Raw genomic sequence first — 18,442 nt, 5'->3', positions numbered from 1 at the left:
GGACTATTCCGTTTCCCACCCTGTCTCTTGCAAAAATGCTATCCCCTTCTCACAATTCCCCCGTCTCCGCCGCATCTGCTCTCAGGATGAGGCTTTTCATTCCAGGACGAAGGAGATGTCTTCCTTTTTTAAACAAAGGGGCTTCCCTTCATCCACCATCAACTCTGCTCTCAAACGCATCTCTCCCATTTCCCACACATCTGCCCTCACCCCATCCGCCCGCCACCCCATTCGGGATAGGGTTCCCCTTGTCCTCACCTACCACCCCACCAGCCTCCAGGTCCAATGTATAATTCTCCGTAACTTCTGCCACCTCCAACGGGATCCCACTACCAAGCACATCTTACCCTCCCCCCCCCCCCCTTCTGCTTTGCACAGGGATCGCTCCCTACGCGACTCCCTTGTCCACTCGTTCTCCCCCCCCAACCATCCCTTCCCACTGATCTCCCTCCTGACACTTATCCTTGTAAGCGGAACAAGTGCTACACCTGCCCTTACACTTCCTCCCTCACCACCATTCAGGGCCCCAGACAGTCATTCCAGGTGAGGCAACACTTCACCTGTGAGTCGGCTGGTGTGGTGTACTGTGTCCGGTGCTCCCGGTGTGGCCTTTTATATATTGGTGAGACCCGACGCAGATTGGGAGACCGTTTCGCTGAACACCTATGCTCGGTCCGCCAGAGAAAGCAGGATCTCCCAGTGGCCACACATTTTAATTCCACGTCCCATTCCCATTCTAATATGTCTATCCATGGCCTCCTCTACTGTCAAAATGAAGCCACACTCAGGTTGGAGGAACAACACCTTATATACTGGCTGTGTAGCCTCCAACCTGATGGCATGAACATTGACTTCTCTAACTTCTGTTAATGCCCCTCCTCCCCTTCTTACCCCATCCCTGACATATTTAGTTGTTTTTTTTCTCTCTCTCTCTGCCTATCACTCTGCCTGTTCTCCATCTCCCTCTGGTGCTCCCCCCCTTTCTTTCTCCCAAGGCCTCCCGTCCCATGATCCTTTCCCTTCTCCAGCTCTGTATCACTTTCGCCAATCACCTTTCCAGCTCTTAGCTTCATCCCACCCCCTCCGGTCTTCTCCTATCATTTTGCATTTCCCCCTCCCCACACTACTTTCAAATCTCTTAGTACCTTTCTCTTCAGTTAGTCCTGACGAAGCGTCTCGGCCCGAAACGTCGACAGTGCTTCTCCTTATAGATGCTGCCTAGCCTGCTGTGTTCCACCAGCATTTTGTATGTGTTGTTTACAGAGCATGTGCACTTTGACTTTGATTCAGATTAGCGATTACATAGTGTAAGTCAGTGTACTGGGGGAATTTAAATTAGCAAGCACTTAAGTCCATAAAGAAATTATGAACTAATAGTCTCATTCATAAACTGGAAGATCAAAACTCAGATAACCCATAGGTTACGTGTTCAGTTATACAGTCCTAGCACAACAAAATTGTAGGTGGAGTATTTTTTGTTTGAGGTATGTGCCAAGAAATGTCTCAAAAGGAATTGTTGAGATTTAACAGGGAAAACAAAAAAAGAGAATCACAATTTACAAACAGGAATAGGGGGAGGAAAGTGAGAACGTAAGAGAATATAAAGTTTAAAACGCGTTCATGGTAAATGTGTTGTGTATGTGGCCTGTTTACACAACTATATTATTAATAATGCTGGAGACGGGAACTAAGTTTTGTGGTTCTTTACTGGTAGAGTCCGAACATTAACACACATATATACAGATCCATACGCACCTAATAGCACATGCAACGCTGTGTTACTAAAACATAAAGTAATCCCTTATTATAATATAGGCTATATGGTACACTCCTCCCCTTTTATTTTAATAGTGCATCAACTATTTTTACTGGGGCACTATGCTCAACAAATATGTTTACCCTTAACATACAAACGCCTACCATTTGTTTACCAATTATAACAAAGTAACTTAATAATATCAAATTATAACAAGCCTTTTTTTACTTTTGGTCTAAAATCCATTTATAACTCGAGTCTCTGGGGAGGTCTTCTCTGCCTCTCCGGGTAACGTCTGATCTGAAATGTTTGCTTTGGGGAATGAGTCTCCATAGGTACATCAGGTGGGTTCTCAGCACTTCTGACAGGCTTATCTGTAGATGAAGCTGATGTTGTCACATCAGGAGTGTTTGCTTCTATGTCAGCGGAGTCTGGGCAAGGCTTATCTGCAGTTGAGGCTGATGTGGTCACATCAGGAGTGTTTGCTTCTATGTCATGGGAGACAGGTCTAGGTGTTACTGTGTTTTTCACCTGAGCATCCAGGATTTGGTCCACATGATGTCTCCACACGTTCTCTCCCACCTTCATTGTATACGTCAATGGCCCATCTATGACGGAAATTGTATCCGGCTGCCACTTTTCGGTCTGGTAATCACGTGCAAGAACTGGCTGTCCCACACTGAAGCTCTGTGTTGACTTAGCATTCAAGTGTTTGAACTGTCAGTTCTCCACATCCCGCCGTTCATCTGGTTTGAGAAGATGCATGCGGGACCTCAGGTTCCTGTTCAGAAACATCGTTGCTGGAGTCTGATTAGTGGTTACATGTACTGCATTACAATAGGCAAGGAGGATGTTGTCTATCTTATGTTGCAGTGGTCAATTTTCGCTGTCCATTGCCTTGATGGCTTTCTTGAATGTCTGTACAAATCTTTGCCAAGCCATTTGTGGATGGATGGTAAGGGGCAGATGTAAAATGCTTGATTCCAGTGTTCTTCACAAAACTTGGGAATTCTTCAGAGACAAATTGTTGTCCATTGTCTGTGCAGATTTGTTCTGGTATGCCATTCCTGGCGAACGTGGTCCTCAGCACTGTAAAGGTCTTTTCCAGTGTGTCTGTCTTCATTTTGATGACCTCTGGCCATTTGGAATGTGCATCGACGGTGATTTAAGAAGATAGAGTCCATGAATGGTCCAGTAAAGTCGATGTGCACTCGTTGCCATGGTGATGAGGGCCACTCCCATGGATGGAGAAGGGCCTGTGGTGGTGTGTTCTGGATCTTTTGAAATCCAGAGCAGTTCTTGGTCAATTCCTCAGTCTGCTTATCGATTCCTGGCCACCACACAGGCAAAGGCAAGGCATTTCATCGTCACAGTACCCAGGTACCCCTTATGCAGTTCCTCCAGCACTCTGGTGTGTAGCTTGGGATGAATCATGACTTGTGAACCACACATTAGTGTTCCCTGACACACTGACAATTACTCCTTCCTCACTGAGAAGACTGGAAATTGTGTGTTATCTCACGCTGGCCATTCCTTTACCGTGATGTCATACACTTTTGCAACATAGGGTCATTGCGTGTTTCCCTTTCAATGAGGCTGTTTGTCACTGGTAGTTGTTCAACTATTGTTGTGTGAAAGACTTCTGCTGAATCCATTTGTGTAGTTATCTCTGAAGTCGGCAGTGGTAAATGTGACAAACCATCTGCGTTGCGGTGTTGCTTGGTCCCCTTGTGTTCAATGTCATACATGTGACCTCCTAAGAACAGAGACCATCGCTGTAGCCTTTGTGCTGTCATCACTGGAATGCCTTTTCTTGGGTTGAAGATTGACACGAGAGGCTGATAGTCAGTCAACAAGGGTAAACTTTTGACCATACAAGTAGTGACTGAATTTCTTGACTCCCCACATGAGGCTTAGGGCCTCTGTCAATCTGTGCGTAGTTGCATTCAGCTGAAGTTAGCGTTCTTGAGGCAAAGGCTATTGATCTTTCTGAGCCATCTGGAAACTTGTGCAATAACACAGCTCCTATCCCATGGGGTGAGGCATCACAAGCCAGTTGGATTGGTAAGGAGGGGTCAAAGTGCACTTACACCCTTTCCAAAGTTATGAGTCTTTTAGTTTCTTGAAACGCCTTTTCACAGCTCTCAGCCCACTTCCGTTGTGTCCCTGTCTGTAATAGTGCATAGTGGGTGTAGGACTGTGGATAGGTTAGGCAAGAGCTTATGGTAGTAGTTCACTAGTCCCAGATATGCTCTCAGCTGAGATACATTTTCAGGTGATGGTGCTTTAAGCACTGCTTCTATCTTGTCTTGAGACTTGTGTAAGCCATCCTTGTTGATCACATGCCCACAGTATGAGATTTCCCTTTTGAAAAACTCACATTTCTGTTGATTAGTTCTGAGCCCATATTCTCGTAACCCAGTGAGCACTTGTTCAAGGTTAAAAAGATGTTCGTCGTCATCTTTGCCGGTGACAATGATGTTATCCAGGTAACACTGAGTCCCTGGAATCCCCTGCAGGACCTGGTCCATTGCCCTTTACCAAATTGCAGGAGCTGATGCTATCCCAAACACCAACCTGTTGTACTGGTAAAGTCCTTTGTGTGTATTTATTGTCAGGTATTTCTTGGATGCATCATCGATTTCCATTTGGAGATGAGCCTGGGCCAAATTGATTTTTGGGAAATGTTCCCCTCCTGACAGGGAAGCAAAGATGTCCTCAATACGAGGTAGAGGATACTGTACTGTGTGGAAAACTAGGTTAACAGTCACTTGAAAGTATCCACATATGCACACCTTGTTTGGTTTTCCTGGTTTTGTGCTGGAGGTTTTCTTCATCACTGGAACAATGGGCGTGGCCCATTCACTCCAATCCACCTTTGACAGGACCCCAGGCTGCTCCAGATCTTTCAGCTCTGCCTCTACTGTAGGACGGATTGCATATGGCACTGGTCTGACTTTGTGAAATATTGGCCATGCATTTTTCTCGATCTCACTCTTTGCCTTCATGCCCTGAAGTGTTCTTATTCCTTTCGTGAACGCTTCCGCAGTCAGCAAGTATTAGTGACAGTCTCTCAGATGTAGCTTTGCTGCTGTCCTTTGCTGACACAACTAGTGCCTTGATGGTTTGCCAGTCCAACTGGATTTACTGGATTTTCCTGAGCCATTCATGTACCAGAAACAGTGGTCCTCCATTTTGCAGTACATGAACATTCAGCTGCTGTGTTTTGTCTCCGAAGGTCACTGTCACTTTAATTTTACCTTTGGGACACACTCTCTGTCCTAGACACTAGAATACTACAGCACAGTACAGGCCCATCGGCTCTCAATGTTGTGCTGACCCATATATTCCTTTTTTTAAAAAAAAACAGTACTAAACTCACACTACCCCATAACCCACCATTTTTCTTTCATCCATGTGCCTGTCCAAGAGGCTCTTAAGTACCCCTAATGTTTTAGCCTCCATCACCATCCCTGGCAAGTCATTCCAGACACCCACAACCCTCTGTGTTAATAAAAAAAAAACACACACACACAACAAAAAACGCTTACCCCTGATGTCTCCGCTAAACTTCCCTCCCTTAACTTTGTACATATGCCCTCTGGTGTTTGCTGTATGTGCCCTGGGAAACAGGTGCTGGCTATCCACCCTATCTATGCCTCTCATAATCTTGTAGACCTCAATCAAGTCCCCTCTCATCCTTCTACGCTCCAAAGAGAAAAGTCCTAGCTCTGCTAACCTTGCCTCATAAGACTTGTTTTCCAATCCAGGCAACATCCTGGTAAATCTCTGCACCCTCTCCATAGATTCCATATTCTTCCTATAATGAGGTGACCAGAACTGAACACAATATAGTGTGGTCTCACCAGAGATTTGTAGAGTTGCAACATGACCTCTCTACTCTTGAACTCAGTCCCCCTATTAATGAAGCCTGGCATCCCATAGGCCTTCTTAACTATCCTATCAACCTTTACAGCGACCTTGAGGGATGTATGGATTTGAACCCCAAGGTCCCTCTGTTCATCCGCACTCTTAAGTAACCGACCATTAACCCTGTACTCAGCCTTCTGGTTTGTCCTTCCAAAATGTATCACCTCACACTTACCCGATTGAACTCCATCTGCCACTTTTCTGCCCAACTCAACATCCTGTTTATATCCTCTTGTAACCTTTGACAACCTACAGCTCCATTCACAACTCGTCCAATCTTTGTATCATCTACAAACTTACTCACCTATCCTTCCGCCTCTTCGTCCAGGTCATTTATAAAAATCACAAAGAGCAGGGGTCCCAGGACAGATCCTTGTGGCACTCCACTAGTGACCGACCTCCAGGCAAAATACTTTCCTTCCACTACTACCCTCTGCTTTCTTCCTGTAAGCCAACATTTTTTATCCAAACAGCCAAGGTTCCACTGATGCCATGCCTCATGACTTTCTGGATGAGCCTCTTGTGGGGGACCTTGTCATATGCCTTGTCCTGTGTAAGTCTTGAGCAGTAGTTTAGTTTGTTTCAGAGATATGCGAGAAAACAGTCATTTGTAGTCGTGTTCAGAGATCACTGTTAAAGCTGAGCCTGTGTTCAACTCCCATTTTCAGTTTCATGCCTGCCACTTGTGGAGTGATCCATATTACTCTTCAATCATCTGTCTTCGATCATTTAGCACAATATTCAGAAATGCTTTCATTTTTGCTCTGAAATTTAAATCTTTCAGCAATGGCCATTGGTTTGGGTTTTAAATGCTGTTGGAGAGTGTCGACTATTTGCTTGAACATTTTGTCTGCTGGCTTTTCAGGGGTTAACAAGCTCCATAGCAGCCCATATGTTTTTGCTCCCATAACACTGAGGCTACATCCACACTAGACCGGATAATTTTGAAAACGCTGGTTCTGCGTAAAAACGATAGGCGTCTACACTATGAGTTTTTAAAAATGTCTCTGTCCACATTGAAACGAATATTTCGGCGAATCTCCTCCTACTGCGCATGCGCAGGACACATCTACCGAAAACAAGCGACAAGTTTGGTGTCGAATCTTGCTGTGGAAGTGTGCGTTTGTGCAGTTACAGACTAGAAAAACTTAAACGACGGGCAGATGTTGGCTCTTGCGCAGGAGGACTTAAAAGTTTTTAAAAAACACAAATACTGGAGCGTACGGAGGCAACTGACAAGGAGTTCATGGACAGTATGAACCGGCTGACGATGAACATTGAAAAACTGACTAACTCTGTTACATTAATAAAGCCCCTTGTTAAATGTGTAAAACATGTCTGCATCAGTATTATCTAGTTTTTCCATACACTGTTACATTAGGCTGTTACACATCTATTGTCAGAGAAGTACTTGCATAAATAGGTAAAACCACCTTCATACAAGCAAGGACAGAAAACAGGGCAAAGTGAGTATACCTATTTATTCAGTAAGTTATGGGTCAAAGTATTTGGTGAGTACATTTCTAACTCTTCTGGCTTCAGTCTCGTTGTCGTCTTCTGAAATTGTTAGGTTGCGTTCAAGAAAACAATGAAATGGCGCGCTGCCGTTTGACAGCGTTTTCAGATTTCTCCAGTCACCCCGTCCCACACTGATCTGCCCAAGCAGGTGTTTTCAGAATTACACACCTTGGAGAGCGTTTCTGAGAAGCTCCGGTTTCGGGGGATGAAAATGCCATTTTAGTGTGGACTGAGGGTAAAAACGAAGAGAAAAAGCTTCAGTTACGGATTTATCTGGTGCAGTGTGGACGTAGCCTGAGTAAGACACTGGCTTTCTTTTCATCATTAACATCGTTAACATCACAATATAACTCCACTCTTTCAATGCAAGTTACTCAATACCTCTATCAAATGCTGTAATTGTTCCAATCATCGGCATCTTTGTTATGTTAATTAGCCCCATTTTCCCCTGTTTTCGTTTTAGCTAGCTCCTTGCAGTCACAGCATGTTTCATTTGACTCAGGCTACGCCCACACTAGACCGGATAATTTTGAAAACGCCGGTTTTGCGTAAAAACAATAGGCGTCCACACTATGCGTTTTAAAAAATATATCTACATTGAAACAGAGATTTTGGAGAATCCTCCTGCGCATGCGCAGGACACATCTACTGAAAACAAGTGACATGTTTGGTGTCGAATCTCACTGTAAAAGTGCGCACTTGTTCAGTTACAGACTAGAAAAACTTAAAACGACAGACAGCTGTTGGCTTTCATGCAGGAGAACTTAAAAGTAAAAAAAAAACAAATACTGGAGCATACGGAGGCAACCGACAGGGAGTTCATGGACAGATTGATCCGGCTGACGAACATTGAAAAACTGAGTAACTCTGTTGCATTAATAAAGCACCTTGGTAAATGTATAAAACATGTCTGCATCAGTGTTATTTTGTATTTTCATACAGTGTTACATTACTTGCATAAATAGGTAAACCACCTTCATATAAGCAAGGACAGAAAACAGGGCAAAGTGAGTATACTTATTTATTCAGTAAGTTATAGATCAAAGTATTTGGTGAGTACATGTGTAACTCTTCTGGCGTCAGTTTCGTTGCCGTCTGTTCTGAAATTGTTAGGTTGCGTTCAAGAAATTAATGAAATAGCGCACTGCCGCCTGACAGCGTTTTCAGACGTCTCCAGTTACCCTGTCTACGCTGATCCGGCCAATCTGGCATTTTCAAAAATACACACTTTGGAGAGCATTTCTGAAAGGCTCTGGTTTCAGGGGACGAGAACACCGTTTTAGTGTGGACGAAGGGTAAAAACGAAGAGAAAAGGCTTCGGTTACAGATTTATCCGGTGTAGTGTGGATGTAGCCTCATGTCTTTTTGCTAGAGCAACGAACGCATTCCATCTAGATGTGTGTGTTTCTCCTTTTCATCTCCCTTCTCTCTCTTCTCCGAGTGTCGTTATCAACTAAGACATGGCATTCCGATAAGATGTAGGGTTATAATTTTCATCGCCAATTTGTTGTGTATGTGGCCTGTTTACACAGCTATATTATTAATAGCAACGCGGGAGACGGGAACTAAGTTTCATGGTTCTTTACTGGTAGAGTCCAAACTTTAACACACACATATACAGATCCATACGCGCCTAATAGCGCATCCAACAACGTGTTACTACAACATAGAGTAGTCCCGTATTGTAATGTACACTATACGTTACAATATGGTATAATTTTTTCTGTTGTATTATTGTCATTACTTTTGTATTACAGTTTGTATATATTAATACATTCAAATGATGTCAAGTTGATGGTGATCCAGATCACATTATAATACGAAGATAATGTAATGATTACAATGAAAATTTCTGACCAGAAGTGCACTTGATATACAGTACATGGAGAATATTCACTAGAATCACTCACACCGTAAGCAAATATCTGAAAGGTGTTAGGGCAAACTTGTAAGAGAAGAAGTTTGTGAAGAGTGTGAATTCATAATAGTTGAATTTCTCATAGTACCTAATGGCAATCGTTACCCACCTGTTTAATTTAAATGTCTGTATTTAATTGAAGAATCAATGTAGGGTTTATGTATGTAAATCAGGAAAACTGCAGATGTTAGAAATCTGACAAAAATGAAAATTATGAAAAAAAATTTGTTTGGGCTAGTTATCTGTGATTTGCATTAATTGGTGGGGAAAACATGGTCACTCAGTCAACCTTTTTTTCAGGTCAGATATTTAATGCCTACATGTATACAATCCTGTATTAACAAAAGTCACTAAAGGAGGACCATCCAAATCAAAGAAAAAAAAACAATTTAACCCATTGCTATCCATCCAAAAATCATATACGGTGGTATTAATTCTGTTAGATTTGTGATAGTTATAGAAAAAGACAACGATAAAAAGTAAGGGCTATAAATTCAGGAAAGACCAATTGTATTGCTCCAAGAAGTGATTTAGCAAACATGGGTAGGAACTGGTTATGGAAGGTACTGGTCATCTCCAGATAATAAATGATTCTGTTTTTACAGGTTTTCTTAAGTTAATTTTGTACACAAGTCAGAAAATACACAAAAATCAATGAGTATCATTGAGTACCTCCATTTTACTGGTATCAAAAACACATAATGCTTATAATAAAGAACAATTACTTAAAATGGGAAGAGAAAAAGAAGAAAGGTAAACGAGTTTTGCCATCTGTAAGAATGAATACGAAGTCTCACACTTTTGAATTTAATAGTACTATGAGAGTTCCTTCATATGTATGGATGTCCGTAACAAGAGGACCACCTAGAGCAAAAGGAGAAATAGGAGTTCTAAGGCTTGAGAATTGCACACTATAAAAGGATTGCACTTCCATATCTGGAGCCTCCGTATGACTAGGGTGATAAAGGATATGATTAGAAGGAAAGAAAAATAAACTTGTATCAGACACTTAAAGCTAACGATGACAAAAAATTGAGACGGTCAGAAATATAAAATTAAAAAGGAAACTAGAAAGCCAAAAGACATGGGACAAATACTGATAGGTAAAAGCAAAGAAATTTCAAAGGCAGCTAAGAAAATGAGTTAGAACAAAGAATTATCTTTGTATAAGAGCAGAGGATGTGAACATAGCTAATAAATTCTTGGCAGCTGTCCTCACAAAGGGTGTGGCAACGCTATTTTTGTACTTAAGTAGGCTGGATATGATGTAATACATGAGATAAATGTAGTCGAAGACGAAGTATCCAGATTTTATTATCTGAAAATGGGTACATCACCAGCCATAAGTCAGATATATTCTAGGGAGAAAATTATGGAGGCTGCGACCTTCATTTTGTAATTCTTCCTGTTTACAGGAGCAGTGGTAGGATTTGCCTTGCTTATTTAACAAAATCTCTGTAGAGCAGTTAATTTATAATTAGTTTTGGACAAGTTCTGAGGACAGTTTAAATCTTCAGGAAGGTGCAGAGAAATCAATGACAAGTCACTTATGGATTTAAGGGAATCTTAAGGGGCTACAGATGCTGGAATAGGGAGCAAGAAACAATCTGCTAGAGGAACTCAGCAGTCAAGCAAGCATGCTGTTCCTGTGCCTAGTTCCTCCGATAGACGTGTTGCTTAGTCGCATTAACTTGATTGGATCTTTTGAATGGGGCAAAGGAGGGTTCCTGAGAACTGTGCAATTTACAAGAATTATAGTAGGAACTTTTAAAAGCTGGTCAAAAAAGCCTGTTATCCTTTTAAATTGCCTAAATAGTCTTAAATACATTTAATTCCTTGAATTCCTTGAGGCATTGAGTTTATAAAATGACCTTACATAAAATGAATGGATTATATGTATATAATCTTTGTGTTTTAATTGGTCAACATCATTTAATCTCTGATATTCATATGACTGAACTTGATAATGTGGTTTGAAAATTCTATTCCGTAAATCGGACCAAATGAAGTTCATTTTACCCTGTTCAATGTGTCAAAGTCTATCTGACTTGTATTGATGTACTACTTGATGCCCTTAATTTGTTCCAAAATTGCCATTTTCTGGTTAAATGCTACTACCATAAAATCCTTTCCTAAAGAAAGTGGTGATAATTTACATGTCACTAGGCATATCAGTATACAAGCAGAAAATAAGTAGTATAATTGGAAATAAATTGCAAATATTGTTTGTCAAAAATGTGAAAGCTTCAATACTAAATTCGTACTTGGAAATGAACAAATTGTCAAAGCCTGAATTTTTAAAATAAATTATATCTGAAAGCTATAAGATGGACAAGGCATCATACAGATGCATCATAGTCCTAGAAAGCCATGGCTAATAGCTTTTACCTATCTCTTGTTAGCCTTTGCAAAGGATAGAGAATGAAGTGGAATTACTGGGTGAACATCTTCCTGTTAGTGGTTTCACTTATCCTCCATCACCACACCCACCTACCTTGCCTCCATCTGCACCGCTCCAGTTCCTGCCACATGATCCACTTCACCAAGAACTGCCCTTTGGAGTTGTGAGTACTGATGGTTTCTTTGCTTCATCTACCACTGCATAATAAGAGTGTTACTGCAGGATGCAATGTGATTGCCCAAAACAGAAAAGATTAAAACCATTGTAACATGCTCTAAGATCTTCCTTGTTTCAATGCCTTTACAAGTACCAAATTATATTTAATTATGGGCCTTAGTTTATTTCCTACAGAATCATTCACAGGAATTGACTATGAATCTTTTTTCATGATACGTTTTGCTTTCAGCTTGCAGCCAAAGATCTTAAGAGCAGATTCATTTTGGCAGTGTAAATATATTTTAAGGATTTTGAATAGTGTATAAAATGCTATTTAATTATCATTTGGCTTTACTGCTAAAAGACATTTGCTTTTAAAATTTTGTTTAGAAACAATTTTACCCAAATTAGTTAGGCTTGTTATGTAAATTTTACCAGACATGGGTCCAATGATTTGCAGAGTCTCAAATGCTTCTATTTTATTAAAAGGGTGAATAAATTTCAAGCTACATATAGTATCCTAAAATATGAAATGCCAAAATTGCTAGAAGTATTGATTTTTGATTTTCAAAGAATGGTCACTGACGTGAAACTCTATACCTGCTGTCTCTCCTAATTCTAGGTGACTTAAGAGTCAAAGACATTTGGCATGCAAACAGGTCTCTTAGCCCACTGAGTCTGTGCTGACAGTCAAGCACCCATTTTACACAAATTCGACATTAATCTAACTGTATTCTTGTAACCGATCAACTCCCAAATTCTACTGCTCATTGATACACTTGGGGCAGTTAATAGTTTACATTGGCCATTTAACCTACGTATCAGCATATTTTCTGGGATTGAGAGGAAATTTGGGCATCCGGCGGAATCCTGTGTGATCACAAGTGTGCAGGCTTCACACAGTAATACAGATCAGCTTTCAGTACTATCAGTGGTGCTGTGAGGTGGCAGCTCTATTAACTATGCCACTGCAAAGTGTTCCCTAGAACTTTCATAGTAGAGGCCATTCCCATGATATAAAAGGGTTCCATTTTTATGGATGTCATGAGTTAGTGTTGTCCATAATGTGGAAAACAGAACCACTCGATACAGCATCCATACCTCCTCATTGTAATGAATAATGTTGCTGAGGGCCATTTAACATGAACATTTAGTGTCTTCCCCTGCCTAATTACAAGGGTACAGATTCAGCTTGTCCCACACTTAATATTTGGTTTAACTGGACTTGGAAAATCAGTAGCTGTAGCATTACTTAATAGCCAATTGTTGCACGATAGTCTACCATTAGAGTCATTGCTTGTCATCTCCTAAAACAATTCTGTTAAGTTGCCTTCTGTGGTGAAGTGGGCAGCTTGTGTTCTTAATGTTAATAAAGTCTGATTACAGCAGAGTGGTTACATTGAATTGTTTTTTTAATGACTGCTTTTCATTTGAATTTAAGTTATGGGAGGTTGCTCGTGTGTACAGATGCCCACATGTCAGGTATTCATAACACGGGAGGGCCCGTATTCCATCCATTGTGGTCTTACTACAAGTTATGCACAGGACAGACATCTTAAAACATAGTTCAACCTACATAGATTATGTAAGAAATTATCTGTCATTTTTATCTATGGCATAATAGTGAAGCTTGTTGTGGATATTAAATGTTTGCTAGATATGGAGATGTTTTATATTATGTGCAAACCTAGAAATTGAGATCACTTTCTTAAAAGAAAGGGTTGTCTATTTACAACAAAGAAGAGGCAAAAAAATTTTCCTGGGAGCCATGAGTCTTTGGAATTCTGCAAAAAGTGACAGCAAATTATTTGATTATTTTTATGGTAGGGTAGATAGTTATGGATAAATGAGAAGGAATGGAGAGTTCAGGTTACTATTAGATCAACCATGATCTTAGTAAATGACAGGTAGGATTGGGGGGCCAAGTGCCCTGTACCTGCTAATTCTTCATATGATGTTCTTTTGTCCCATTGGTTTTGTGCTTTCTTTATATTATGTGGAATGAATCAAATTGGCTGAAATATTTTCTGTTCTGGTGATGACAGGGTTGAGGCTGAGGTTGCTCATCCACTTGGTACTTTGCATTGCGGAATGTTGCAAATGACTCAGGCTGTTTTTTTTAAACACTCAGTAGAAATCCAGGACTATTTCTGATTTGTTAGAATCTCTAAAGGAGGAAAAGCACAGTCCTTGGATTTCACCTTCTTCATAGTTTTGTGTAACAGAATGATTTCATGCAACACACGGTATTTTATGGCAATGGCTCGTATTAAGTTATTATTAAGCTACTGATTCTACTGTGGAGTTAGAGAAAGAAGAGAGCACATTATACTTACTGGATTTAAAATAATTTTTAAAAAGTATTTCAGCTTTAGTCCTGTAGAAATTTTAGTTAGAACTTTGAAATATGACATAAATCAGCCAAGCTGGTCTATTTTAATTTGTCCTGTAAGAGTTGTATCAAATAAATTACCAAAGGAATTCTTATATTAATTATAAATGTGTTTAGCAACTACTGTTGAATTTACTGTACTATAGCGGTAAATTTCTCGAGCAATTTTTACCATAGTTATACAGTGGTATTAGCTATTTTGAGTCAGTTTATAAATTTCAATGATGGTGTCTACAAGCAATATAGGTAATGCTTATAAAGCAGAGAATAAGCAGATGACAATGAAAAAATAAATACCATCTCATTTGGCAAGTGGACTTGTTCTGACATTTTACTTCATAAGCAAATTGTATCTACAGGAACATTTTCTTTCAACGTGACTGGAAGTGGCCTGAGGCCCTGCAGAAGGGTCTTATAAATCTAGCTATTTTGAAAACTTGATCTAGTAATGGCTTTAATTGATGATACATAACTATTGAGTTATTTTCTTCATTAAGAAGTTGAGCAATTTCTGGTTAATATTGAGAGTATTTTAACTCCAGTTTATTTATTGTTGTCTGTTATTGCTCCCAAACAGCCGTATCCTCATTTCATGCCTCGAAGACTGCCAGGACGCAGATATCGCTCACAGCAACCCTTACCACCTCCACCTTATCATCCCAGCTTCTTGCCATATTTCCTGTACGTGAGTTTAGCAACCTTTAACTATCACAATACAGTTGAGTATTTATTTCCTGTGAGATGTTTGGGAAGTTCTGCACTCTAGTCATTCAGTGGTTCAGTCAAATAACTCAATGAAACCAAGTGAAGGGCGTAGTGTTATTCAAAACAAAATGACAATGCTAAACATGATTTCAATCAATTGTGATGAAAGCTGTAGTACCTGGCTTATCAGTTACTAATATTACGATTGATTTCTTGTATTTATTTGTATCTTGTACACACTAACTAACCATGAGAGTAGAAAATCAAAATGAATTTTATTTCTACCAGCAATGGTAATTTTGCAAAATTCTGCTCAGTGTCAGCACTGTTCAGATCACATCTGTGAAGATATTTGAGGTCAAATATATGATTGACTTGAATATCTGCAAAAACAAAAGCTTACATTGGGACATGTTTTACAAATTGAGCTAAGGCCATGCAGCCAACTGCCTGAGTGAATGCAAATATTGGAACATTCTGGTGCACTCATATAATTTGCAAAGTAAGCTCTCCCCATTACTGCATGGGTTTCCTTTGGGCATTCCAGATTCCTCCCACAGTTCAAGGACATACTGCTTGGTAGGTTATTTGGTCATTGCAAATTGTGCCATGATTAGGCTAAGGTTAAATCAGGGATTGCTGGATGGAGCGACTTGAAGGGCCTATTCCGCACTGTTTCTCAACAAATAAATAAGTTCAAAAGGACTGGAATATAAAAGCAAGGATATGATGGTCATATCACGTTTGTAATACATAACTATATATGCAGGTGTGTGTATGTATGTATGTACAAATTATGTAGGTATACTTGCTGTTTCTTTACTCCACACTCCAACTCAGTAGGTGGCAGTAAAGTGCCTGATGTTGACTTGCCAACCATCGTTAAAAGCTACAAGAAGAAAAAAAAATTTGTAGTATTATGAGCAGTTTTAGACCCTTTTCTAATAAAGGATTGGAGAGAGTCCATAGGAGATTTATGAGAATGATCCCAGGAATAAAAAGGTTAACATATGAGGAGCATTTCATGGCTCTGTGCCTGTATTTCCTAACAGTTTAGAAGAATTGGGGAGGGGGAATCTCATTGAAACATTTCAAATATTGAAAGGCCTATACAGAGTGTACAAGGAAATGATGTTTCCATTAGTGGGAGAGTCTAGGACCCGAGGGCACAACCTCCAAATAGGCTGCCCCTTTAGAATAGTGATAAGGAGGAATCTCTTTAGCCAGAGATGAATCTGAGGAATTTAGTGCCACAGACGGTGAGTCTGGTCTGACCAATGCCTTATAAAGCCTCAACATCATATCCTTGCTCATACATTCTAATTCTCTTGAAATGAATAGTAACATTGCATTTCCTTTCCTTACCACTCACTCAATCTGCAAGTTAACCTTTAGAAAATCCTGCACAAGTACACCTGAGTCCCTTTGCACCTCCAATGTCTGTATTTTCTCCCTATTTAGAAAAAAGTCTATGCTTTTTATTCCTTCTATTAACTTGCATGGCCACACACTTACCTACATTATATTCCATTTGCCACTTATTTGCCCATTCTCTCAAAGAATTTCAGAATGTACGTTGTATACATTTCTCTGACTTTAAATATACCTTTTGAAACCTATCTGTCCAAGTCCTTCTGCAAACTCCCTGCTTCCTCAACACTACCTGCCACTCTACCCATCTTTATATTGTATGCAAACTTGGCCACAAAGCCATCAATTTCCTCATCCAAATCATTGACCATATAACATGAAAAGAAGCAGTCCCAGTACCATCCTCTGTGGAAACTCTTGTCACTGAAAGCCAACCAGAAAAGTCCCTCTTTATTCCTACACTTTGCTTCTGGCCAGTCAGCCTATCATCTACTCATGCTGGTAACTTTCCTGTAAAACTATGGGCTCTTGTTAAGCAACCTCATATGTGGCACCTTGACAAAAGCCTTTTGCAAATCCAAGTAAACAACATCCACCGACTTTCCTTTGTCTATACTGCCTGTTAATTCCACAAAGAATTCCAGCAGATTTGTCAAGATTTCCCCTTAAGGCTGACTTTGGCCTACTTTATTGTGCACCTCCAAGTATCCCAAGTTCTCATCCTTAATAGTGGTCTCCAACATCTTTCCAACCACTGAAGTCAACCTAACTGGTCTTATGGTTTCCTTTCTTGGAGTGACATTTGTAATTTTCCAGTCCTCCGGAACCACTCCAGAATCTTGTAATTCTTGAAAGATCATTGCGAAAGTCTCCATAATCAGCTATCTCTTTCAGGGCCCTGGAATGGAGTCCATTTGGTCCAGGTGACTTATCTACCATCAGACCTTTCAGCTTCCCAAGCACCTTCATCTTAGTAATAGCAACTACACTCACTTCTGCCTCCTGACACTCTCAAATTTCTGACATACTGCTAATCTATTCCATAGTGAAGACTAATGCAAAATCAGTTTGTCCGCCATTTCCTCGTCCCCCATTACTACCTCTCCAACATCATTTTCCAGCGGTCCAATATCCACTGTTGCCTCTCTTTTATTCTTTCTATATCTATTATAGCTTTTGATATCCTCTTTGATATTATTGGCTAGCTTCCTTTCGTATTTCATCTTTTCTGTCCTTGTGTTTTTTTTTAAGTTGCCTTCTGTTGATTTTCTTAAAAACATTGTAATCCTCTATCTTCCCACTAATTTTTTGCTGTATTATATGCCCTCTCTTTTGCTTTTATGCTGTTTTTTTTTTAAAATTCCCTTGTCAGCCACAGTTGCGTTATCCTTCCTTTAGAATACTTCATCTTTGGGATATCTATACTGCACCTTTCAAATTGCCTCCAGAAACTCCAGGTTTTGTTGTTCTGCCATCATCCCTGCTAGTGTTTTCTTCCAATAAACTTTAGCTAGCTCCTCTCTCATGTCTCTGTAATCCTTTTTTTTCCCCCACTGTAATACTTATAATCTGAATTTAACTCCTTCTCAAACTGCAGAATGAATTCTATCATACTATGATCACTGCCTCCCAAGGATTTCTTTACCCTTAAACTCCCTAATCAAATCTGGTTTGTTACACAACATCCAATCCAGAATTGCCTTTCCCCTAGTGGGCTCAACCACAATTTTCTTGAAAAAGCCATCTTGTAGGCATTCTACCAATTCCCTGTCTTGAGATCCAGCACCAATATGTCGATTTTCCTAATCTACATGCACATTGGAATCTCCCTTGACTATTGTAACATTCCCCATATTACATGCCTTTTCTATCTCCCAATGTAATTTGTAGCCCATATCCTAGCTATTGTTTGGGGTCCTGTATATAACCCCCATCTGGGTCTTTTAACCCTTGCAGTTTCTTAATTATACACACAAGAATTCTACATAATCTAATCTTATGTCACATCTTTCTAAGGATTTCTTTTTTTTTAAACCAACAAAGCTACCCCATCCCTTCTGCCTACTTGCCTGTCCTTTTCTTACCCCTCCAATCCATCTACAATTGTAAGAAAAGTTTGAGAACCCTTTTCAATTACCTGGTTTTCTACATTAATTACTCATAAAATGTGGTCTGATCTTCATTTAAGTCACAATAATAAACACAATCTCGGTAAACTAATAACACACAAACAATTGTATTTCTTGTCAATACTAAGTACGCCATTTAAACAATCTCAGTCTAGGTTCAAAAAAG

At 40.0% G+C, this 18,442-nt stretch overlaps 1 protein-coding gene across 1 annotated transcript in view; it reads left to right on the top strand.

Annotated features, from left to right (window-relative positions):
• Positions 1-18,442, top strand: part of LOC140713605 (E3 ubiquitin-protein ligase RNF38-like) — a 133,086-nt gene that overhangs the window by 93,893 nt on the left and 20,751 nt on the right. The window contains 2 exon segments of the mRNA XM_073023922.1: positions 11,525-11,686; positions 14,649-14,752. Coding sequence (XP_072880023.1) covers positions 11,525-11,686; positions 14,649-14,752 — 266 coding nt within the window.

Source organism: Hemitrygon akajei, chromosome 2 (genome assembly GCF_048418815.1).
Source record: "Hemitrygon akajei chromosome 2, sHemAka1.3, whole genome shotgun sequence".
Taxonomy (NCBI): Eukaryota; Metazoa; Chordata; class Chondrichthyes; order Myliobatiformes; family Dasyatidae; genus Hemitrygon; species Hemitrygon akajei.
This window is presented reverse-complemented; position numbering and strand designations above follow the sequence as displayed.